Source organism: Anolis sagrei, chromosome 12, assembly GCF_037176765.1.
Source record: "Anolis sagrei isolate rAnoSag1 chromosome 12, rAnoSag1.mat, whole genome shotgun sequence".
NCBI classification, from domain to species: Eukaryota; Metazoa; Chordata; class Lepidosauria; order Squamata; family Dactyloidae; genus Anolis; species Anolis sagrei.
Window position 1 is genome coordinate 16,851,034 of NC_090032.1, and position 25,481 is coordinate 16,876,514.

Here is a 25,481-nt window from a genome sequence, read left to right on the forward strand (position 1 = left end):
ACTCCCAGATTCCGAAGGCAACCACTTCCAAACTCCGCCTGTATTCACAGTTGGTCATGTTGGGTCTGTTTGCCAAGTTTGGTCCAGATCCATTATTGATGGGGTTCAGAGTGTGCTGGATGCAGGTGAACTACAACTCCCAGATTCCGAAGGCAACCACTTCTAAACTCCGCCTGTATTCACAGTTGGTCATGTTGGGTCTGTGTGCCAAGTTTGGTCCAGATCCATTATTGATGGGGTTCAGAGTGCTCTGGATGCAGGTGAACTACAACTCCCAGATTCCGAAGGCAACCACTTCCAAACTCCGCCTGTATTCACAGTTGGTCATGTTGGGTCTGTTTGCCAAGTTTGGTCCAGATCCATTATTGATGGGGTTCAGAGTGTGCTGGATGCAGGTGAACTACAACTCCCAGATTCCGAAGGCAACCACTTCTAAACTCCGCCTGTATTCACAGTTGGTCATGTTGGGTCTGTGTGCCAAGTTTGGTCCAGATCCATTATTGATGGGGTTCAGAGTGCTCTGGATGCAGGTGAACTACAACTCCCAGATTCCGAAGGCAACCACTTCCAAACTCCGCCTGTATTCACAGTTGGTCATGTTGGGTCTGTTTGCCAAGTTTGGTCCAGATCCATTATTGATGGGGTTCAGAGTGTGCTGGATGCAGGTGAACTACAACTCCCAGATTCCGAAGGCAACCACTTCTAAACTCCGCCTGTATTCACAGTTGGTCATGTTGGGTCTGTGTGCCAAGTTTGGTCCAGATCCATTATTGATGGGGTTCAGAGTGCTCTGGATGCAGGTGAACTACAACTCCCAGATTCCGAAGGCAACCACTTCCAAACTCCGCCTGTATTCACAGTTGGTCATGTTGGGTCTGTGTGCCAAGTTTGGTCCATATCCATTATTGATGGGGTTCAGAGTGTGCTGGATGCAGGTGAACTACAACTCCCAGATTCCGAAGGCAACCACTTCTAAACTCCGCCTGTATTCACAGTTGGTCATGTTGGGTCTGTGTGCCAAGTTTGGTCCAGATCCATTATTGATGGGGTTCAGAGTGCTCTGGATGCAGGTGAACTACAACTCCCAGATTCCGAAGGCAACCACTTCCAAACTCCGCCTGTATTCACAGTTGGTCATGTTGGGTCTGTTTGCCAAGTTTGGTCCAGATCCATTATTGATGGGGTTCAGAGTGTGCTGGATGCAGGGTGAACTACAATTCCCACGCGGGTGGGTCATTCCCTCCCCAACTCCTCCAGTATCCTCATTTGGCCATCAGGGTTCTGTATGCCTCCTTTCTTTCTCTCCTTCCTTCCCTCCCTCTTTCCTTCTTTCTCTATTTTTCTTCCTCTTCTTTCTTCCTTCCTTCTATACCTGTTTCTTTTCTCACTTCCTTTGCGCTTTGGTTCCATCCTTCCTTGTCTTTTTCCTTCCTTCCTTCCTTCCTTCCTTCCTTCCTTCCTTCCTTCCTTCCCGCTTCTCCTGTTCCTTTCCTTCTTTTCATTTGCCTTCCTTCCTTTTCTTGTTTTCTTTTTATTTGTCCCTTTTTCTTTCATTTTATTTGCTCCTGTTCCTTTTTTTCTTTTCATTTGCCTTCCTTCCTTCCTTCCTTCCTTCCTTCCTTCCTTCCTTCCTTCCTTTTTGTTTGTTCCCCCTTTTCTTTTCTTTCTTTCTTTTTGCCCCTCTTCTTTCCTCCTTTTCGTCTTTCTTTCTTTCTTTCTTTCTTTTTGCTCCTCCTGTTCCTTTCTTTTCATTTGCCTTCCTTCCTTTTCTTCCTTTCTTGTTATTTGTCCCTCTACTTTCTTTCTTTCTTTCCTTTCCTTTCTTTTTGCCCCTCCTTTTTCTTTCTTTTTATTTGCTCCTCCTATTCCTTTCCTTCCTTCCTTCTTTCCTTCCTTCTTTCCTTTCTTCCATTTCTTCCTTTTTTGTTTCTTCCCCCTTTTCTTTTCCTTCTTTCTTTTTGCCCCTCCTCTTTCCTTCCTTCCTTCCTTCCTTCCTTCCTTCCTTCCTTCCTTCCTTCCGCTCCTCCTGTTCCTTTCTTTTCATTTGCCTTCCTTCCTTTTCTTCCTTTCTTGTTATATGTCCCCTTTCTTTCTTTCTTTCTTTCTTTCTTTTTGCCCCCCCCCCCATTTTCTCTCTCTCTCTTACTCTCTCTCTTGTGTTTTTCACTTTTTTATTTCCTTCTCTCTTTCCTTCCTTCTCTACCTTTCTTTCTTTCCTTCCCTCCTTCTTTTCCTCTTTCTCTCCTTCCTACCTTCTCTATATTTCTTTCTTTCCTTCTTTCTCTCCTTCACTCCTTCTTTCCCTCTTTCTCTCCCTCCTCTCCCACCTTCTCTCCTTCCTTCCTTCTCTACCCCTCTTTCTTTCCTTCTTTCTCTCCTTCCCTCCTTTCCCTCTTTCTCTCCCTCCTCTCCCGCCTTCTCTCCTTCCTTCCTTCTCTACCCCTCTTTCTTTCCATCTTTCTCTCCTCCCCTCCTTCTTTCCCTCTTTCTCTCCCTCCTCTCCTGCCTTCTCTCCTTCTCTCCCTTTCTTTCTTTCCATCTTTCTCTCCTTCCCTCCTTCTTTCCCTCTTTCTCTCCCTCCTCTCCCGCCTTCTCTCCCTTTCTTTCTTTCTCTCCTTCCCTCCTTCTTTCCCTCTTTCTCTCCCTCCTCTCCCGCCTTCTCTCCCTTTCTTTCTTTCTCTCCTTCCCTCCTTCTTTCCCTCTTTCTCTCCCTCCTCTCCCGCCTTCTCGCCTTCCTTCCTTCTCTACCCCTTTCTTTCTTTCCATCTTTCTCTCCTCCCCTCCTTCTTTCCCTCTTTCTCTCCCTCCTTCTCTACCTTTCTTTCTTTCCTTCTTTCTCTCCTTCCCTCCTTCTTTCCCTCTTTCTCTCCTTCCTTCCTCCTTCCCCCTTTCTGTGTATGTGTTTTGTGTGTATATGTGTGTGTTTGAGAATATATATGTGGTTTTGCACATGTGTTGTAATTGTTTGGGGTTTGTTTGTTTTTTTGCTTTTTATGTCCCTTCTGTTGTGTTTTTCAGTGTTTTTATGAGTGATGGCCACTCATTGGCCCGAGAGGTGTCTTGTGTCCAACTTTGGTGTCAGTTTGTCCAGTGGTTTTGAGTTATGTGCATCCCACAAACGAACATTACATTTTTATTGATATAGATTTGGAAAAGGCAAAATATAAATGTGTTCAATAAGTAAATAAATATAATAAAGCAACTCTCACCACCAGAGAAGAGAAGATGGAGGAGCAGCTAGATCTGCAGGATGAACTGAAGGATTTGGAGGCACAGCTTCAACACATGCGCGAAGAGGTAGGACGACAGAAGTGCCTTTTCACAGTTACATCGACAACAGTTGTTTGCATCTCGAATAGTTAACACTGATAACAGTTGTTCGCATCTTGCCCTCAAGCAAACAAGTCTTACATGGAACCACGCGGAAAATATATTGATTACTTACTTACTTAGGCGATTCCTCGTTGGACGAGTAAGATGGTCTTCCATTATGCGTTTCCTTGTGGGTTCGTAGGTGGCTGTGGAGCTCTATTCTTGATCCGCATCTTCTCCCACAGTGAAGGCATTGGTTTCCAGGTGGAAGGCAGTCCCGGTCAGGGTTGGCTTGACGCGCCTTCCTCCTGGCACGTTTCTCTCTTTCACCCTCCGCTCGTGCCTCCTCGAATTCTGCAGCACTGCTGGTCACAGCTGACCTCCAGCTGGAGCGCTCAAGGGCCGGAGCTTCCCAGTTCTCAGTGTCTATGCCAGAGTTTTTAAGGTTGGCTTTGAGCCCGTCTTTAAATCTCTTTTCCTGTCCACCAACGTTCCGTTTTCCGTTCTTAAGTTCAGAGTAGAGCAACTGCTTTGGGAGACGGTGGTCAGGCATCCGGACAAGCAGAGTTGATGGCGGAAGACCATCGCTTCAAAGCTGGTGGTCTTTGCTTCTTCCAGCACGCTGACGTCCACTTGTCTTCCCAAGAGATTTGCAGGATTTTCCGGAGGCAGCGCTGATGGAATCGTTCCAGGAGTTGCATGTGACGTCTGTAGACAGTCCACGTTTTGCAGGCATATAGCAGTGTTGGGAGGACAATAGCTTTATAGACAAGCACCTTGGTATCCCTACGGATGTCCCGGTCCTCAAACACTCTCTGCTTCATTCGGGAAAATGCTGCACTCGCAGAGCTCAGGCGGTGTTGTATTTCAGTGTCAATGTTGATGTCTGTAGACAGTCCATGTCTCACAGGTGTATAGCAGGGTTGGGAGGACAATAGCTTTGTAGACAAGCACCTTGGTATCCCTACGGATGTCCCAGTCCTCAAACACTCTCTGCTTCGTTCGGGAAAATACTACACTCGCAGAGCTCAGGCGGTGTTGTATTTCAGAGACAATATTGATGTCTGTAGACAGTCCACGTCTTGCAGGCATATAGCAGGGTTGGGAGGACAATAGCTTTATAAGCAAGCACTTTAGTATCCCTACGGATGTCCCGGTCCTCAAACACTCTCTGCTTCATTCGGGAAAATGCTGCACTCGCAGAGCTCAGGCGGTGTTGTATTTCAGAGACAATGTTGATGTCTGTAGACAGTCCACGTCTTGCAGGCGTATAGCAGGGTTGGGAGGACAATAGCTTTATAAACAAGCCCCTTAGTCTCTCTACGGATGTCCCGGTCCTCAAACACTCTCTGCTTCATTCAGAAAAATGCTGCACTTACAGAGCTCAGGCAGTGTTGTATTTCGGTGTCAATGTTGACATCTGTAGACAGTCCATGTCTCACAGGTGTATAGCAGGGTTGGGAGGACAATAGCTTTGTAGACAAGCACCTTGGTATCCCTACGGATGTCTCAGTCCTCAAACACTCTCTCCTTCATTCGGGAAAATGCTGCACTCGCAGAGCTCAGGCAGTGTTGTGTTTCGGCGTCGATGTTGACTTTGGTGGCGGCCAAGGTAGCGGAAATGGTCAACATTTTCTAATGTTACACCATTAAGCTGTATCTCTGGCACTGGGGAGGGGATGGCTGGTGCCTGCTGGAACAGCACTTTGGTTTTCTCGATGTTCAGTGACAGTCCAAGCTTCGTGTATGCTTCTGCAAAGGTGTTTAGAGTGGCTTGTAGATCTTCTTCTGAATGCGCACAGACGACGTTGTCATCAGCATACTTTATTTGTCGTGTCAGAGCAACCAGTCCATTATATTACATTTCTAACAGAACAAAGCAAACAAATAGACAAATACAAAACTTGTGAGTTTGGTAGTTGGTTAAATGTCCTTTGACCAGTATCTGGCCACTTGGAGTGCTTCTGGTGTTGCTGCAAGAAGGTCCTCCATTGTGCATGTGGCTGGGCTCAGGTTGCATTGCAGCAGGTGGTCAGTGGTTTGCTCCTCTCCACACTCGCATGTTGAGTATTCCACTTTGTGGCCCCATTTCTGAAGGTTGGCTCTGCATCTCGTGGTGCCAGAGCGCAGTCTGTTCAGTGCATTCCAAGTTGCCCGGTCTTCTGTGTGCCCAGGGGGGAGTATCTCATTTGGTATCAGCCATTGGTTGAGGTGCTGGGTTTGAGCCTGCCACTTTTGGACTCTTGCTTGCTGAGGTGTTCCAGCGAGTGTCTCTGTAGATCTTAGAAAACTATGTCTGGATTTAAGTCGTTGACGTGCTGGCTGATACCCAAACAGGGGATGAGCTGGAGATGTCTCTGCCTTGGTCCTTTCACTATTGGCTGCCACTTCCCAGCGGATGTCAGGTGGTGCGATACCGGCTAAGCAGTGTAATTTCTCCAGTGGTGTAGGGCGCAGACACCCCGTGATAATGCGGCATGTTTCATTAAGAGCCACATCCACTGTTTTAGTGTGGTGAGATGTGTTCCACACTGGGCATGCATACTCAGCAGCAGAGTAGCACAGCGCAAGGGCAGATGTCTTCACTGTGTCTGTTTGTGATCCCCAGGCTGTGCCAGTCAGTTTTTGTATGATATTGTTTCTAGCGCCTACTTTTTCTTGATATTCAGGCAGTGCTTCCTGGAATAAATACTAATGATACTAATAATAATTGGTCTGGAGTGCATGTTCATGGTCCGTGGATCATGGTGCTTGTATGACACATGTCATGAACGTGTGCACTTTAAATTGAGAAAACCCAAATCTGGAAATACTCTGACATTGAGTCCTTAATGAGCATTAGTGCACTTAAGTGTTGGAAGAGACCTCCTGGGCCATCCAGTCCAACCCTATTCTGCCAAGAAGCAGGAAAATTGCATTCAAAGCACCCCTGACAGATGGCCATCCAGCCTCTGTTTAAAAGCCACCAAAGAAGGAGCCTCCACCACACTCTGGGGCAGAGAGTTCCACTGCTGAACGGCTCTCACAATCCAACTCTTAAGTGCACTAATGCTCATTAAGGACTCAATGTCAGAGTATTTCCAGATTTGGGTTTTCTCAATTGAAAGTGCACACGTTCATGACATGTGTCATACAAGCACCATGATGTCAAATGGTATGAAATGGCTCGTGTAGATGTGCCCTTCCTCTCGTCTGCATTCTCCAGAATCGAAGGTTGACCAGCGAGGCCCGCCTCACCGTTTTGTACCGGGATGAACTGGATGCCCTACGGGAGAAAGTCTTGCGGACAGAACGGCTTCAGACGGAGCTGGCAGCCTTGCGAGGGAGGCTGCCTGTATTGGAGCAATACCAAGCCCAGCTGAAGGTAAGTTCTGCCGAGAGAGAGCTAGCCCTGTTTGGTTAGTTTAGCCAGTTTTGCACAAAATTTCTCTATCATAGAATCCTAGAGTTGGAAGAGACCCCAAGGGCCATCCAGTCCAACCCCATTCTGCCAGGCAGGAAGACACCATCAAAGCACTCAAAAACACCTGGAGGGCTGAAGTTTCCCCGTGCATGCTATGGACCCAATGGCTTTAGTGCAAGGATTGGCCCAGTCTGTGTATATGTGCTTTGTGTGTGTATATATTTGTGTTTGAAAGTACTACAAATCCCATAATCCATGGTACAACTCCCCCAAACCGTACCAGGATATAAACTGGGTCATGGGGGTTATGTGTGCCAAGTTTAGTCCAGGTTTACCATTCGTAGCAGTCACATTGGCTTGTGAAAGTGGCAGCCAATCAGAAAGCTGCCACATACACCGCCCTCCCTCCCTCCGCATACAAACACTGACTTTTATTACATACACTAGCTTGGGGACCCGGCGCTGCCCGGGTTATTAGAGAAAGGAATTGTATATCAAGGTTGGTGTTTATCAGTTATTTATATGGCTCGCAGTGGTCTCAGGAAGTTAGTGAAGGTACTGTGAGTCCCATCATCTGTGGTCCATCGTCCTCCAAACTGCACCAGGATGGAGAGAGGGTCATGCGGGCTCTCTGTGTAAATTGTGGTCCTGATCCATCATTGTTGACAGTTGTAATGGTCTTAGGAAGGGAGTGCAGGTATTGCAAGTCCCATCGTCCATGGTGCATCCTCCTCCAAAATGCACCAGGATGTAGAGTGCATCATGGAGACTCAGTGTGCCAAGTTTGGTCTTTATTGGTAATTGGATGAGGGTTGCAGTGGTCTCAAGAATTGAGCAAAGTTACTGCAAGTCCCATAATCCATGGTCCATCCCTGGCCAAACCACACCAGGACGTAAAGTGGGTCATGAGAGGTCTATGTGCCAAATTTGGTCCTGATCAGTCATGGGATGAGGTTAACAGCGGTCTCAGAATGTGAGTGATGGTACTGCAGGTCCCATCATCCATGGTTCATCCTCCTCCAAACTGCAGTAGGATGTCCAGTGGGTCTTGCAGGCTCTGTGTGCCAAGTCTGGTCTGTATTGGTAATTGTCTGACTCCGCCCCCTCTGGCCTTTTCCTTTCCTCTCTGTCATCTTGGAATCTTGGAATTGAGGCTGGCCAATCAGAGACCATATGCAAATTTCCTTCTCATGTCCCCATTTCTGCCATGAACTCTTTCCTCCACCAGGGGCTCCTATTGAAGCTGGCCAATCAGAGACCATATGCAAATAGCACCGCTGCCCAGCCAATCGGAATCTTGGAACTTTCAGGCTGACCAATCAGAGACCACAGTGGCAGCCAATCAGAACGCTGCCACATACACCACCCTTCCTTCCTCTGTCCGATACAAACACTCTCTTTTATTAGATAGATAGATAGATAGATGTTCTATTGATCTTTGGAAGATTACTTGCTTTTTAAACTTTTCATCTTTTATTTTTCAATAAACTACAAAGACTTGAAACTGTGTGCAGTTCTAGTGATTTCAGCAAGGTGAATCTATTCTGAGGTGCAACCTCGACCCATAAAAAGGTCTGAAAAACTGGGCTTATCTTCAAGTATATACGGTATTGTCAACCTACCTGCCTTGAATCCAAACTATGATCTGGCCCAAACTCTACTCAAGAGTTGGTTCTGTTTCTTTGTTTGATGGAGTGCTTTTGGGTTGGTAGGAAGAACGCGAATTTTCTCAGGCTCTGCTGGACACCAAGGCCATGCTGGAGGAGCAACTGGAAGCAGCTTGTGCCCGAAGCCAGCAGGTGAAACATCTGGAAGCAGAGAAGAAACACCTGCAAAGCAGCTTGAATCAGATGAAAGAGGTGAGAAGCAGAGATGTGGTCCCCATTGAGAACCCTTCCTTGACTCTCTGCAGTCTTTATATTCAATCCTACAACTTGTGCCGTCACACCCAGATCCTATAAAAATAAAACGTAAGATGTGCTTTCCTCTTTGTCTGGGAGGACTGCGGGTGTCTTTCTTTAGAAGCTCCCAGCTCCAGGGTTTTCTAGATGACAACAACTACCTAGATCAGTCACAATCTGGTTTCAGGCCTGGCCACGGCACTGAGACGGCCTTGGTCGCCTTGGTGGATGACCTCCGTAGAGAGCTGGACAGGGGGAGTGTGACTGTGTTGGTTCTCTTGGACATCTCAGCGGCTTTCGATACCATCGATCATGGTATCCTTCTGGGACGACTCTCCGGGATGGGTCTCAGGGGCACGGTTTTGTCGTGGCTCCAGTCCTTCCTGGAGGGTCGATCTCAGATAGTGAAGCTGGGAGACGCCTGCTCGGACCCCTGGCCGTTGACCTGTGGGGTCCCACAAGGCTCTATTTTGTCTCCCACACTTTTCAACATCTACATGAAACCGCTGGGAGAGGTCATCCGGAGTTTTGGAGTTAGGTGCCATCTCTACGCAGATGACACACAACTCTACTACTCATTTCCACCTAATTCCAAGGAGGCCCCTCGAGTGCTGGACGAGTGCCTGGCCCCTGTGTCTATCTGGATGAGGAAGAACAAGCTGAAGATCAATCCCGACAAGACAGAGGTCCTCCTGGTCGATCGTAAACCGGATCGGGGTATAGGATGGCAACCTGTGCTGGACGGGGTTACACTCCCCCTGAAGTCACAGGTCCGCAGTTTGGGAGTCCTCTTGGATTCATCACTTACGCTTGAGGCTCAGGCGTTGGCGATGTCTAGTAGGCCTTTTGCACAATTGAGACTTGTGCTCCAACTGCGACCGTACCTCGCGAAGGCTGATCTGGCCGGGGTGGTCCATGCCTTAGTCACCTCTAGATTGGATTACTGTAATGCGCTCTACATGGGGCTGCCCTTGAAAACGGCTAGGAAATTCTAACTGGTCCAACGGGCGGCAGCCAGGATGTTAACTGTCGCTCCTTACAGAGAGAGGTCAACAGAGAGAGCTCCATTGGCTGCCGTTTACCTACCGAACCCAATTCAAGGTGCAGGTGCTCACCTACAAAGCCCTAAACAATTTGGGACCTGCCTACCTGCGTGACCGCATCTCCGTTTATGAACCCACGCGCTCCCTTCGTTCATCCAGAGAGGCCCTGCTCGCGATCCCACCTGCGTCGCAGGCGCGTTTGGTGGGGACGAGGGACAGGGCCTTCTCTGTGGTTGCCCCCCAACTTTGGAGCACCCTCCCCAAAGACATTAGACTAGCACCCACATTGGCAGTCTTTAGGAAGAACTTGAAGACCTGGCTATTCCGATGTGCCTTTCTGGAATAGGATAACCCCCAGCACTCTGTCCCAGAAGCACTTTACTAGAGTTTAAGACTCTCTGCACATTGCGCTTGCCCAGAATCCCAACATACCTCCTGTCACACCCAGCACTTTTTTAACCTGTACCCATCACTGGCCCGGCCCTGGTTTTTATTGCGTAATGGTGTAATGTTTTGTTATTGCTTATGTTTTTAATTTGCTTTGTATTGTATTGTTATTGTTTGCTGTTGTTGTGTTGAGGCCTTTGTAAGCCGCATCGAGTCCTTTTGGAGATGCTAGCGGGGTACAAATAAAGTTTAATAATAATAATAATAATAATAATAATAATAATAATAATAAAATGTAAGATGTGCTTTCCTTTTTGTCTGGGCGGACTGCGGGAGTCTTTCTTTAGAAACTCAAAAATTCTCAGCAACTGAGGCCACTTTTTGAATTCCCCAAAATATTCTTTTATTTAGTTGTTTTGGAGCCAGGAGACATTTTTGAATTATTTATTTCCTCTCGAGATTTTAGAATCCAATTTCCTTCTTGTTTCTTCAATAACTCTTTGTAAGTTGGCCAGGTAACCCATCCTACTGGGCGTCTTTGTGATGATTCTGGACAAGATTAAGCTCAGGTTCTGTCTGCAGGAACGAGACCAGATCTCCCACCAGAGAGAAGAGCTTTTGAGAGAAAACCTGGATCTCGAGAGGCAGCTAGAGCAAGGATTGAAAGAGCCCCTTGATGCCCTCCGCTCAGAAGAAGTGGACCAAGACTGCCTTCCAAAGGGTGAGTTCACTGGATCTGCTTCTTGCAACTCACAAATGGCTTGGATCCCAGGACCTTATCACACAGTCACAAACCCTGTCTCTGACACCCTTTGCATATGGGTCCCATCACAAGACGCAAGGTCTCTTTCATTGGTAACCCATAGCAAGCCACAAGCAAAGATCTACCAGGGACCACTTGACCAGGGTCCACCAAGGACCACTTGACCAGGGACCACTTGAACAGGGACCACTTGACCAGATCTTACCTTTGATAAGATGGGAATCTATTATCCAGTCATGGGTTTCCCAATGAAATAAGTGGTTTAGCAAATTGTGTTTTTTTCTATTGGATTGGTTGAACAGATTGGGAGGTCTGCGAAATGTTTTGAATGTTCCTCCATTTGGACGCAGGTCATGGACTCGTGTGGTTGTGGTGGTTGCACAAGATGTGTCAAATATTTTGTTTTTTAAATGGAAGATGGTGATGTGAGGGAACGTCTTCCAGATTGGGAGGAGTCATGCCTCTGTCATGTGATAAGTCAAAGGTGCATTATTATATACCAGTGGTCCCCAACCTTTTTTTGACCAGGGACTACTGGACCAGGGACCACTTTGACCAGGGACCACTTGATCAGGGATCACTTAACGAGGGACCACTTAATGAGGGACCACTTTGACCAGGGACCACTTGACCAAGGACCACTTTGACCAGGGACCACTTGACCAGGGACTACTTCACCAGGGACTACTTCACCAGGGGCCACTTGACCAGGGACCACTTGACCAGGGACCGCTTTGACCAGGGACCATTTGAACAGGGACCATTTGAACAGGGACTACTTGACCAGGGACCGCTTTGACCAGGGACCACTTTGACCAGGGACCACTTAACCAGGGACCGCTTTGACCAGGGACCACTTGACCAGGGACCGCTTTGACCAGGAACCACTTGACCAGGGACCACTTGACCAGGGTCCACCAAGGACCATTTGACCAGGGACCACTTGAACAGGGACCATTTCACCAGGGACTACTTAACCAGGGACTACTTTGACCAGGGACCGCTTTGACCAGGGACCACTTGATCAGGGATCGCTTAACGAGGCACCACTTAATGAGGGACCACTTTGACCAGGGACCACTTGACCAAGGACCACTTTGACCAGGGACCACTTGACCAGGGACTACTTCACCAGGGACTACTTCACCAGGGGCCACTTGACCAGGGACCACTTGACCAGGGACCACTTTGACCAGGGACTACTTGACCAGGGACCACTTGACCAGGGAGTACTTGACCAGGGACCACTTGACCAGGGAGTACTTGACCAGGGACCACTTGACCAGGGGCTACTTGACCAGGGACTACTTGAACAGGGACCACTTGACCAGGGACCACTTGACCAGGGACTACTTGAACAGGGACCACTTGACCAGGGAGTACTTGACCAGGGACTACTTGACCAGGGGCTACTTGACCAGGGACTACTTGACCAGGGACTACTTGAACAGGGACCACTTGACCAGGGACTACTTGAGCAGGGACCACTTGAACAGGAACTACTTAACCAGGGACCACTTTGACCAGGGACCACTTGACCAGGGACCACTTTGACTAGGGACCATTTGAACAGGGACCACTTGACCAGGGACTACTTGAGCAGGGACCACTTGAACAGGAACTACTTAACCAGGGACCACTTTGACCAGGGACCACTTGACCAGGGACCACTTTGACTAGGGACCATTTGAACAGGGACCACTTGACCAGGGACTACTTGAGCAGGGACCACTTGAACAGGAACTACTTAACCAGGGACCACTTTGACCAGGGACCACTTGACCAGGGACCACATGAACAGCGACCACTTGACCAGGGTCCACTCTCCAACATTAGTACCAAAAGGGTTGTGAATCAGTTTTTGGTCAACTTTAGATTTAGTTTGGTTATCTGGGGTGCTGATTCAGAAAATTGAAATGGATTGACCACATCAGTTCTCATTTCTGATACAGAACATATGCCATCCAGTAGTCGCCATCTGCTCAACCACAGAAAACCATATTTTGTAATCTAGAGCTGATATGATGGTAGCAATCTTTCGTGGGTAGTCATCCTCTCCCCTCCCAACATCTCTGTTGCCTTGGCACTATAAGAGAGTTTTGCGAGACCAATCGCTCGTGTTGCCACGTGGTTTTGAGGCAATGGTGTTGTAATGGTGAAGCCACGGACCATATTTTCATTCTTGTGGACCAATAGTGGTCCATGGACCACAGGTTGGGAACCACTGTTATATATGGAAAGGAGAGATCCTGGTATGATGAGGTGGATATGTAACTGGCATGAAGTCCTCATAAAATCTTCTTAAAACACGTGTTTCCTACTTAAAAGGGGTTTCCTATGGTGTGGACGATAATGCCCCTAGCATTAACCCAGTAGAGCCTATTTTATATATCCATTTCCGCCCTCTTTTCCAGAAACATCTGACATTTCCATTTTTTTGGGCTACGAAATGAAGGAGTCGGGTCGGTTGCTGGCCCTGGAGCAAGAGAACCAGAAATTGCGTCGGAGGCTGCAGGAGATGTTTGAGAGAATGGCTGGATCTGAGAGTTTGGACCCGGCGTCGGAGAACACAATCCTTGATGGAAAGGTATGGCAACAAAGGCAGAAATAACAAGGAGAAAATAAAGAGATGTTCCTACACCACAAAAAGAGTGTTTCAATATTCCACCTAAACATTAGGAACAACTTCCTGGCACTAACACGTTCTGTCCTTTGGGTTTCCTTTAGCTACAATCTCCAGAAAACCCTTTGGAACCAAAGATGGAGGAGCAACCTTCATTAAAGTCCCAAGAGGAGCAGAAACAAGAGGTTGTGGTCCCAGAAAAGGGGACAGAAACTGATGAGCGAATGGCCAGGATGGCGGCAGCTCTGTTGGAAGCTCAAGCCCAGTTCAGAGAGGCTGAGGAGCATCGGGAGAAAGCGTCCCATCGTGTTGTGACCCTTGAAAACAGACTGAGGAGTCTTCAGGAAGCTCATGAGAAGCACAAACAAGAGCGTATGGAGTGGCATTTGGAGACGGAGCGCCTCGTGGAAGAGGTCCAGGCCTTGGAAAGAGAGCAGGAAGCCCTCCAGGCCGGTTCCCAAGCTTTGCAAGCGGTGGCCGCTCGGACCGAACTGGAATTGGCGGAGACCAAGCGACGCCTTCAAGGCGAACAGCTAAAAGGCGCTCAACTGGCCCAGAAGGCCCAGCAAACAGAAGAAGACCTTTGTGAAGCTCGGCAGGAGCTGGAGATGGTGCAACGCATCCTGGAGCAGCACAAAGTCGCTCTGGCTCAGCTGGAGGCTGAGAAGGCTCTTCTGGAGGACCTCCTGAGTCAAGCCGAGGCCCACCGGCGGCAACTAGATAAGGACAACCGGCAATTGAAGGCCCAGGCTCAAGCCCAGGAGAAGGCACTAGAAAAGCAAAAACTCCGTCTCGTTCACCTCGAGGGACAATCCCGGCAGCAAGTGATGGAGCTGAACAGCCTACAAGAGGTTGCTCAAGGTCACAAGGAACTGGAGACGGAGGTTGCTGGCTTGCGAGAGCAGTTGGAGGCCAAGCACGAAGCCTTAGCCATCCTGGAGGAGGTAATAAATAGGAATGTTGGGGTGAATCTGGTCTCTTGAATGTCCACCAAGGACTACATCATTTGGGTCACCATGGGGATGAATCTGGACCAGAAATGGGCAAACTTCAGGCCTCCAGGTGTTTTGGACTTCAACTCCCACTGTTAGATCTGGACTCTTGAGTGTCTGGACTCTTGAGGGTCCCATAGTAGATACACTATTTATTATTTATTTATTTACAGTGCTTATATTCCGCCCTTCTCACCCCGCATAGATTGTCAGAAATATTAATAATTAATATTAATAATTAACTTGCTATTTTTATTTACAAAAATGTGAATCAAGCACTGAAAGGGTTTTGTTTTGTTTTTTTGTTGTGTCAGGAGCGACTTGAGAAACTGCAAGTCGCTTCTGGTGGGAGAGAATTGGCCGTCTGCAAGGATGTTGCCCAGGGGACGCCTGGATGTTTTGATGTTTTACCATCTTTGTGGGAGGCTTCTCTCATGTCCTCGCATGAGGAGCTGGAGCTGATAGAGGGAGCTCATTCGCGCTCTCCCCGGATTTGAACCTGTGACCTGTCTTCAGTCCTGCCAGTACAGGGGTTTAACCCACTGCGCCACCGGGGTTAAATGAATGCAATGACTGCAGTTATATATAAGGTGTGCCTGTAGCTTAATAGTCGTCATTCTGAGGTAAACCTCAGTGGGAGAAAGGTCTCAGTCTATGAGGAGGCCTCACAATATGAAGGCAGCCCTTAGTCTGTGAGAGAAAGCTGTGTGTAGGCCTTAGTCTGTGAGAAAAGCTTCTGTGTGAAGTAGGCCTTAGTCTATGAGAAGGCTGAATGCGAGAAGATCTCAGTCTATGAGAACACCTCACAATATGAGGTACACCTTAGTCTGTGAGAAAAGCCTCTGTGTGAGGCAGGCCTTAGTCTATGAGAAGGCCGAATGTGAGAGGGCCTAGTGTGAGAAGTTAAATGAATGCAATGACTGCAGTTCCATATAAGCAGGTGCGCCTGTAGCTTAATTGTCGTCAGTCTGAGGTAAACCTCAGTGGGAGAAAGGTCTAAGTCTATGAGAAGGCCTCACAATATGAGGTAGGTCTTAGTCTGTGAGAGAAGCCTGTGTGAAGTAGGCCTTAGTCTGTGAGAGAAGGTCTCACAGTGTGAGGTAAGCCTTAGCCTGTGAGAAAAGCCTCTGTGTGAAATAGGCCTTAGTCTATGAGAAGGCCAAATGTGAGAAGGCCCAGTGTGAGAAGGTAAATGAATGCAATGACTGAAAGGGTTAAATGAATGCAATGACTGCAGTTCTATATAAGCAGGTGTGCCTGTAGCTTAATAGCCGTCAGTCTGAGGCAAACTTCAGTGGGAAAAAGGAGTCAGTCTATGAGAAGGCCTCACAATATGAGGTAGGCCTTAGTCTGTGAGAAAAGCCTTGGTGTGAGGTAGGCCTTAGTCTATGAGAAGGCCGAATGTGAGAAGGCCTAGTGTGAGAAGTTAAATGAATGCAATGACTGAAAGGGTTAAATGAATGCAATGACTGCAGTTCTATATAAGCAAGTGTGCCTGTAGCTTAATAGCCATCAGTCTGAGGTAAACCTCAGTGGGAGAAAGGTCTCAATCTATGAAAAGGCCTAACAATATGAGGTAGGCCTTAGTTTGTGAGAGAAGCCTGTGTGAAGTAGGCCTTAGTCTGTGAGAGAAGGCCTCACAGTGTGAGGTAGGCCTTAGTCTGTGAGAAAAGCCTCTGTGTGAAGTAGGCCTTAGTCTATGAGAAGGCCGAATGTGAGAAGGCCTAGTGTGAGAAGTTAAATGAATGCAATGACTGCAGTTCTATATAAGCAGGTGTGCCTGTAGCTTAATAGCCATCAGTCTGAGGTAAACCTCAGTGGAAGAAAGGTCTCAATCTATGAGAAGGCCTCACAATATGAGGTAGCCCTTGTCTGTGAGAGAAGCCTGTGTGAAGTAGATCTTAGTTTGTGAGAGAAGGCCTCACAGTGTGAGGTAGGCCTTAGTCTGTGAGAAAAGCCTCTGTGTGAAGTAGGCCTTAGTCTATGAGAAGGCCGAATGTGAGAAGGCCTAGTGTGAGAAGTTAAATCAATGCTATGACTGAAAGGGTTACATGAATGCAATGACTGCAGTTCTTTATAAGCAGGTGTGCCTGTAGCTTAACAGCCATCAGTCTGAGGTAAACCTTAGTCTGTGAGAAAAGCCTCTGTGTGAGGCAGGCCTTAGTCTATGAGAAGGCCGAATGTGAGAAGGCCTAGTGGGAGAAGTTTCAGTGAGAGAAGCTCCAGTGTGAAGACTGCTGTGTAGAAAAAGCTACTGTGTGAAGCTCTTGTTCTGTGTTAGAGGAGGCTCTGTGAGAGTGAAGCTGTTTCTCTGCATAAGGAAAAAGCCCAGCGTGGAAGCAAAGAAGGAAGTATAAAGAACTTTATTTGTGTCGTGGAAATCTTGTTCTTGTAAATAGTACAACCATGTTATTTACTACAAAGAAAAGCTTCCAATGGAAGAGATAACTTTAGTCTATGTGGGTCACACTGCTGCTAATAAGTTACTCTGCTCTGAATTTATGAGGAGGGTCTTTTGTTAATAAGCCCACTTGCCCAACGTAGACCACGTCCTTTCTTTTCCTTTCTAATTATTGCAGGAACTCCAAAGGGAGAAAGAAAAAAGAAGTAAGGAAACTATCTCGATCCAACTAAAAGAATCACTGTTGGAGAAGAAAGGGAGTTTTCAGATAGATGTGGAAAGCAGGAAAGGGAGGTAGGTACGTTGCCGATCCCCGTTTTCCCAGTCTTACGGCATGCCAGTCAGTACCCATTTGAGAAATGATCTGGCTGAGATTCCAAACAAGGATCCTACCACCAAAAGCCCTTTTCTGCTGTGATTGGCTGGCCTCTCAGCCAAGGGGAGGGCAGTTTCTGAGAGTCCAAGTGGGGAAGGGAGAGCAGGCGTGCTTGGCACATGGCGCGCATGCGTAGGCGAGGGGGTGCATGCGAGGCTGGAGGGAGGCTCATGCCAGCTAGTCCTTTCAAGGCATCGGGGTTCTGTGTGGGAAGTTTGGACCAATTCCATCGTTGGTGGAGTTCAGAATGCTCTTTGATTGTACGTGAACTTTCAATCCCAGCAACTACAACTCCCAAATGTCAAGGTAGTTTCCCCAAACTCCACCAGTGTTCTCATTTTGGCATATTGAGTATTTGTGCCATGTTTGGTCCTAATCCATCATTGTTTGAGTCCACAGTACTCTCTGGATGTAGGTGAACTACAACTCCAAAACTCAAGGTCAATGCCCACCAAACCCTTCCCATATTTTCAGTTGGTCGTGGGAGTTCTTTGTACCAATTTGGTTCAATTCCATTATTGGTGGAGTTCAGAATGCTCTTTGATTGTAGGTGAACTATAAATCCCAGCAACTACAACTCCCAAATGTCAAGGTGGTTTCCCCAAACTCCACCAGTGTTCACATTTTGGCATATTGAGTATTCGTACCAAGTTTGGTCCTGATCCATCATTGTTTGAGTCCACAGTGCTCTCTGGATGTAGGTGAACTACAACTCCTAATACTCCGTCAATGCCCACTAAACCATTCCAGTGTTTTCTATTGTTTGTGGGAGTTCTGTGTGCCAAGTTTGGTTCAATTCCATCGTTGGTGGAGTTCAGAGTGCTCTTTGAGTGTAAGTGAACTACAAATCCCAGCAACTACAATTCCCAAATTCGCTTCTCCAACCCCAGCAGTATTCAAATTTGGGCATATTGAGTAATTGTGCCAAATTTGTTCCAGTAAATGCATGTTAGATATTTACATTACGATTCATAACAGTAGAAAAATGGCAGTAGCAATGAAAATAATTTTATGGTTGAGGGTCACCACAACATGAGAAACTGTATTACGAGGTCGCGGCATTAGGAAGGTTGGGAACCACTGGTGTACACCTTTGTGCAAAATTAACTTTTCCAGACTCTTAGTAATTTTTTTTCCTTTTTCTGGACTGAAACCACATGTATAGTAAGGAACAGCAAGAGGGACCTTCCGACAAGAGGCTGAAGGAAGAGAGCAGCACACACAGATCGCAGAGTGAAGAAAGGCAGGATCTAATGTCCCAAAACACAAGCAACCATCAGGTATTTACTTATTTATCATGTCAGAAGCGAATTGAAGGTACAGTTATTGTAAGTATAGGATCTATATAGCAATATTAAATGACCACTCACAAGCCGTTTTTGCTTTGAAATGGATATATTGCTTGTATCTCTGCATCAAAGAAAGACACTAGTGACTTTTTCCCACCACTACTTCCTTTTATACACCTTTCCTGCCCATCTCCCCTTCTTCTCAGTTTCCTTATTAGAACTTGTTGCTTCACAAGATCCAATATAAGGTTCCCAGCACCCTCTGTTGGCTTCAAAATGTCACAGAGAGAGAATTGATTCAGACAGAATGATTCAGTCAGGGTGTCACGGAGGGAATTTGTGATGTCTTCATGCCCTCAGAAATTGACTTCTGACATGTTATAATGTATTTGAAAAACATACAAACGATGTTAAAAACTTAGCATTATACTAGATTTCTAAGCCCCCACTGGCATAGCGGGTTAAACTGCTGAGCTGCTGAACTTGCCGACCAAAAAGTTGGCGGTTCGAATCCAGGGAGTGGGCTGAGCTCCCATTGTAAGCCCCAGCTTCTGCCAACCTAGTAGTTCGAAAACATGCAAATGTGAGTAGATCACTAAGTACCACTTTGATGGGAAGGTAATGGCACTCCATGCAGTCAAGCTGGCCACATGACCTTGAAGGTGTCTATGGACAGTGCCGGCTCTTTGGCTTTGAAAAGGAGATGAGCACCACCTCCCCGAGTCGAACATGACTAGACTTAATGTCAAGGGGAAACCTTTACCTTTATACTAGATTTCCTTTGACCAGAAGCTAACTGCTTGGAGTGCCTCTGGTGTCGTAGTGAGAAGGCTTTGAAGCTGCAAGGCTATTCAGTGCTAATCAAGGTGGCCAATGGCAACATTCACACTTCCTTAAGCAGACAAGAGTTCTTTCTCCCACTCTGGACATCATTCCAGATATATAAACTCCACTTGCCTAGTTTCCAACAGACCTCCCACCCTCTGAGGATGCCTGCCATAGATGTGGGAGAAACGTCAGGAGAGAATGCTTCTGGAACATGGCCAGACAGCCCGGAAAACTCACAGCAACCCAGACAAGAGTTCTTTCTCCCACTCGGGACATCATTCTAGATATATAAACCCCACTTGCCTAGTTTCCAACAGACCTACCACCCTCTGAGGATGCCTGCCATAGATGTGGGAGGAATGTCAGGAGAGAATGCTTCTGGAACATGGCCAGACAGCCCGGAAACCTCACAGCAACCCAGATGAGAGTTCTTTCTCCCACTCTGGACATCATTCCAGATATATAAACCCCACTTGCCTAGTTCCCACCCTCTGAGGATGCTTGCCATAGATGTGGGAGAAACGTCAGGAGAGAATGCTTCTGGAACATGGCCAGACAGCGCGGAAAACTCACAGCAACTCAATAGTAATAACAATAACTATTATTATTATTATTATTATTATTATTATTATTATTATTATGCAAAGCTTCAGACTTGCAAGATTATGAACCCATGGAGTTGCCCAGTTTTTTAGCAAGCAAAATATCCGAAACCTCAGGCGTTGTTGTTACTTTTCCACAGTTTCTGGAGAAGCTGCCCATGAATCAGGTTTTGGAGACTCCGAGTGAACTCAACCCTGACCTGCTGCCCCTCCACTCAGAGGCACATAGCAAAGCCCTGAGTGCGAGACTCAATGAAGTGGAATGTAAGGTGAGTACAGGATGGTGAGGAAATGCAGCAAAAAACCTCTTTGCTTGGTAATTACACGTTTCCTGGATTCCGTTTCATTTCCTCGTCTTTCCCTTTTTATACTAATGATATTTAAGTCCATTTTAATATTTTTAATATTTAAAAATCATTTTTTTTTGAGTGAAGGACATACATTGGGTTGTTAGGTATCTTGTGTCCAAATTTGGTGTCAATTCGTCCCGTGGTTTTTGAGTTCTGTGAATCCCACAAACAAACATTACATTTTTATTTATATAGATTGATTGTTTGTTACAGAATCAAAACACAATAGATCCGTGATTTGTGGTTTTGATAATGAATATGAGAAGGAAGAAAGGAAGTGTTATGATTATAAATAGAGAATGTATTAATACCACTGTGCACAGGGGCGGCTCGTCCATTACGCGAAGTAAGCGGTCGCAGAACACTTTTTTTTCCAGGGGTGCAGAGGTGCCTCTGTAAATGCCCCTCGACTGCGACTTGAGGAGCGCCCCCTCAGCTCACAACAGCCCGAGCAGTCCGGGGGAAGCCTCGGCTTTCTTGCCTCACTGCCGGGCGATCCTCTTCCCAAAGGGGCCGGACCCTTGAGCCCCACCTAGCCCCTCTCGTTCCTGCTCCACCCGGCCACCGGGTGCGTGAGCAGAGACGGCACTCAATCATTCTCCGTGTTTGATCTCTTCCCCATGACCGGCTCCCTTTCCTGATCCCCCGGCACTCCACCCGCCTCCTCTCCCCAATCCGCGGGTGGGCCAAGGGGCGGAGCCACCGCGCCTGGCCCGCTTCGGGTCCGGAGACGTGTCTGAAGACCCCAGCGTGCACACCAAAAATCACCTCTTCTCCTGACTTTCTCTTCAGCCATTGGGACCAAAAGAGAGAGAGAGAGAGAGCCCCTCCGGCTGGAGGTATCTCCCACCTCCGCTCCCTCCTTTGTTTTTGTGCCTACCTTCAGGAAAGGTGGGCATCTCCACCTCTCTCTCTCTCTCTCTCTCTCTCTCGGTCCCAATGGCTGAAGAGAAAGTCAGGAGAAGAGGTGATTTTTGGTGTACACGCCGGGGTCTTCAGGCACACCTCCGGACCCAAAGCGGGCCAGGCAAGGGAGCAAATGCGGCAAGTGTAGTTACTGGGATGTATAGTTCACCTACAATCAAAGAGCATTCTGAACTCCACCAATGATGGAATTTAACCAAATATGGCACACAGAACTCCCACCACAAACAGAAAATATATATCAATGATTGGTTGGGGGGGGGGGGGGGTCGCCAAAATACTGTTTGCTTACCGTTGAAAATTACCTAGGGCCGCCTCTGACTACGCATCTCTAACTGCCTTTACAGAATACCGTTCTCCAGGCTGAGAAATTCACACTAATAGGACGCTTAAGCCAATTGGAGTCACAGATAAGCAACCTCCAAGGGTCGCTCTTAGGTCTGCAAGGCCAGAACTCGGAAGTTAAGGAAGAAAGTGGGAAATGGCAGTCTGAGAACAATGCACTGAAGGTGAGTGTTTGCCTCTCAAGTGTTGCCCATGTTTTTTGAAATGTAGGAATACCATTCTTCCCTAGGTCTGGGGGCTCATTTCTTGGGGGTGATATATGTACCTTCCTCAGATGAGAGTCCAACTACCGTGTTCCGTCTTCCAGGAGCATAGTTTGCATTATCTTTTAGTTGCATGGGATAGTGTTCTTGTGCCGTCGCGCCCGGGGGCTATAACTCTTAGTGAAAGAGGCATGGACGTGACATCTTTCCCTAGGGGATTGCTTCTTGCCCTCCTTTAGGAAACTGGAACTCTCAAAGACCCAAACACTATAGATAACTCAAAATAGGTTTTATTGTTCACAAAGAGTGAACAATAAAGCTGGAAGTTTCAAAGGGGTGAAGGAAAACATACATTACAGTCTCTGGTTATCTTGGGTCCAAGGAGTTTTGCAGCTGAGAAGCTTTTCCAGGTCCCTCTTTCTCAATGGCTGTGAATGCCGGAGCAATCCACAACCCCAGTCCAAATGGCCTATGTTTGAAGACACAAAGTCTTCCTCTGGTGCCAAAAGAACTGGTTTGAAGGCACTTAAGACTTCCCAACGTTGTTCAGGTTGATCTGAACATGAAGCATAAGTCTCAAGGGTAAGAACCTCAGAATTGGTGCTGAGAGGTAACTTAATCAGGGGCTTTTAGAGCCAAGTCTCTCTCTATATATATCATACACACACACACACACACACTAGCTGTCTCCTGCCATGCTTTGCTGTGGCCCAGTCTGTGTATATGTGTTTTGTGTGTGTATATATGTGTGTGTATATTTGTGTATATATGTGGTTTTGCACATGCATTGTAATGTATTTTTTATTTTTTGACTTTTTAAGTCTCTTCTGCTGTGTTTTTCAGTGTTTTTATGAGTGATGGTCGCTCGTTGGCCTGATACATGTCTTGTGTCCAAATTTGGTGTCAATTCGCCCAGTGGTTTTTGAGTTATGTTAATCCCACAAACGAACATTACATATACACACACACACACACACACACACACACACTTACACATACACTAGCCGTCCCCTGCCATGCATTGCTGTGGCCCAGTCTTTGTATATGTGTTTTGTGTGTGTATATATATGTGTGTATTGTGTGTGTATATATTTGTGTATAAGTGTATATATGTATGTTTGCGTTTAAATATATTGTTTTGCACATGTGTTGTAATTGTTTGGTTTTTTTTTGTTTGTTTATTTGCTTTTTAAGTCCCTTCTGTTGTGTTTTTCAGTGTTTTTTATGAGTGATGGTCACTCATTGGCCTGATAGGTGTCTTTTGTCCAAATTTGGTGTCAATTCGTCCAGTGGTTTTTGAGTTATGTTAATCCCACAAACTAACATTACACACACACACACATAGATACACACACACACACACTAGCCGTCCCCTGCCATGCGTTGCTGTGGCCCAGTCTGTGTATATATGTTTTGTATGTGTGTATATGTGTGTGTATATTTGTGTATATGTGTATATATGTGGTTTTGTGCATGCATTGTAATATATACATATATATATATATATAAACTAGCTGTACCCGCCACGCGTTGCTGTGGCAAACCTTCCCTCCCTCTGTATCCTCCTTCTTTTTCTCTCTCCTTCCTTCCCTCCCTCTTTCCCTCTTTTTCTTTCTCTTCTTCTTTCTTCCTTCTCTACCTGTTTCTTTTCTCGCTTCCTTTGCTGTTTGGTTTCATCCTTCCTTGTCTCTTTCCTTCCTTCCTTCCTTCCTTCCTTCCTTCCCTCTTTCGTGCCTTCACTCCTTCCTTCCTTCTTTCACTTTTTTATTTCCTTCTCTCTTTACTTCCTTCTTTACCTTTCCTTCTCTCCTTTTTTCCCTCCTCCTCTCTTTCCTTCCTTCTGTATCTTCCTTTCTTTCTTTCCTTCTCTCCTTCTTTCCCTCCTCTCCCCTTCCTTCCTTCTCTACCCTGCTTTCTTTCTTTCCTTCCCTCCTTCTTTCCCTCTTTCTCTCCCTCCTTTCTTCTCTATCCTTCTTTCTCTCCTTCCCTCCTTCTTTCCCTCTTTCTCTCCCCTTCCTTCCTTCTCTACCCTTCTTTCTTTCCTTCCCTCCTTTCCCTCTTTCTCTCCTTCCTTCTCTATCTTCCTTTCTTTCCTTCTTTCTCTCCTTCCCTCCTCCTTTCCCTCTTTATTTCCCTCTTCCTCTCCTTCCTTCTTTCTCTACCTTCCTTCCTTTCCCTCCTTCCTTCCCCCTTTCTGTGTTTGTGTTTTGTGTGTGTATATGCATATATGTGTGTTTGTGTATCTAATATATGTGGTTTTGCACATGCGTTGTAATTTTGGGGTGTTTTGTTTTGACTTTTTAAGTCCCTTCTACTATGTTCATCCCACAAACAAAGGTGACATTTGTGTTTCTCTAGATTGTGCTCTGGCTGTGTGGGAGGGCCCAGGAAGCCACCCCAATAACGGGAAGGCATGCCCAAAGGCATCCATTGCCATGCCAAAGGTTGGCCTTGAGGCCGCCCTGGCTCACCCACGCCTGCCTCCGAAGCTGCTGTAGGCCCGAAATCCGCCGCAGCAGCGGGAGCGATGGGGTAGAGGGAGGCAGGCAGGCGGCAGTGCGCATGTGGACTTGGGCGCGGGGGAAGGTGGGAAATGGTCAGTCTGGGAGAGCTTTTGCGCAATTAAAACTTGTGCACCAGTTGCGCCCATACCTTGGGAAGTCTGATCTGGCCACGGTGGTCCATGCTCTTGTTACATCCCGAATAGACTACCGCAACACTCTCTACGTGGGGTTGCCCTTGAAGACTGTTCGGAAACTTCAACTAGTCCAGCGAGCGGCAGCCAGATTGCTCACCGGAGCGACATACAGGGAGCACACCACCCCCCTGTTGTGCCAGCTCCACTGGCTGCCGATTCAGTTCCGAGCACAATTCAAGGTGCTGGTTTTGACCTACAAAACCCTGTACGGTTCCAGTCCAGTGTATCTGTCCGAACGTATCTCCCTCTACGTCCCACCCCGAAGTCTGAGATCATCTGGGGAGGCCCTGCTCTCGACCCCACCACTGTCACAAGTGAGGCTGGTGGGGACGAGGAGCAGGGCTTTCTCAGTGGTGGCCCCTCATCTGTGGAACTCACTCCCGAGAGAAATCAGGGCATCATCATCCCGCCTCGCCTTTAGGAGGAGGGTGAAGACTTGGTTATGGGACCAGGCCTTTGGGCACTCGGGTAATTAAATCAGACAATCAGGCAAGTAAGACCAGCAGGATTGATGAAGTGGAACGTAAAACTAGATCTATGAGTTAGCGAACGCTGACCATGTAAGAGGAGAAATTGGGTTTGTATTTGGTTTTATTGATTTTATTGATTTTATGGTTATAATGCATAAGTTGTTGTTAACTGTGAACTGATGTAATTTTGTGTATGATTGTTTTATGATGCAGGCATCAAATTGCGCCTTTGCTTTTGTAAGCCGCCCTGAGTCCCCCTCGGGGAGAGAAGGGCGGGGTAAAAGAACCCCAAATAAATAAATGGAGTCCTTCCTCCTCAGCGTATTCCTCCCGAGGCCTCTGCGCATGCTCCGTGTTTTTCGGGTATTGTACATTTGTGTTGTTGCTTATTGTTGTTTGGAGGGTTGTTGGTCATACCTTGGCGGAAGAGGTATTAGCAGGGAAAATGTGGTGAGATTTCATCCGGTGGTTTAGCCGTTTTTGTCCGCCTAATTATGACCTTAAGATTCTTATATATATAGATTTGGCTTTTTAAGTCTCTTCTGCTGTGTTTTCCACAGCATAAGCGATG

General features: G+C 47.0%; 1 protein-coding gene across 1 annotated transcript in view; it reads left to right on the forward strand.

The window, feature by feature from the left end:
* Positions 1-25,481, forward strand: part of CCDC88B (coiled-coil domain containing 88B) — a 55,497-nt gene that overhangs the window by 8,993 nt on the left and 21,023 nt on the right. Inside the window, exons 5-14 of the mRNA XM_067472675.1 lie at positions 3,216-3,297; positions 6,518-6,676; positions 8,428-8,574; positions 10,629-10,767; positions 13,224-13,396; positions 13,537-14,376; positions 17,004-17,119; positions 18,367-18,481; positions 20,061-20,189; positions 21,542-21,703. Of these exons, the coding sequence (XP_067328776.1) occupies positions 3,216-3,297; positions 6,518-6,676; positions 8,428-8,574; positions 10,629-10,767; positions 13,224-13,396; positions 13,537-14,376; positions 17,004-17,119; positions 18,367-18,481; positions 20,061-20,189; positions 21,542-21,703 (2,062 nt within the window). The remainder of the gene's footprint in view (positions 1-3,215; positions 3,298-6,517; positions 6,677-8,427; positions 8,575-10,628; positions 10,768-13,223; positions 13,397-13,536; positions 14,377-17,003; positions 17,120-18,366; positions 18,482-20,060; positions 20,190-21,541; positions 21,704-25,481) is intronic.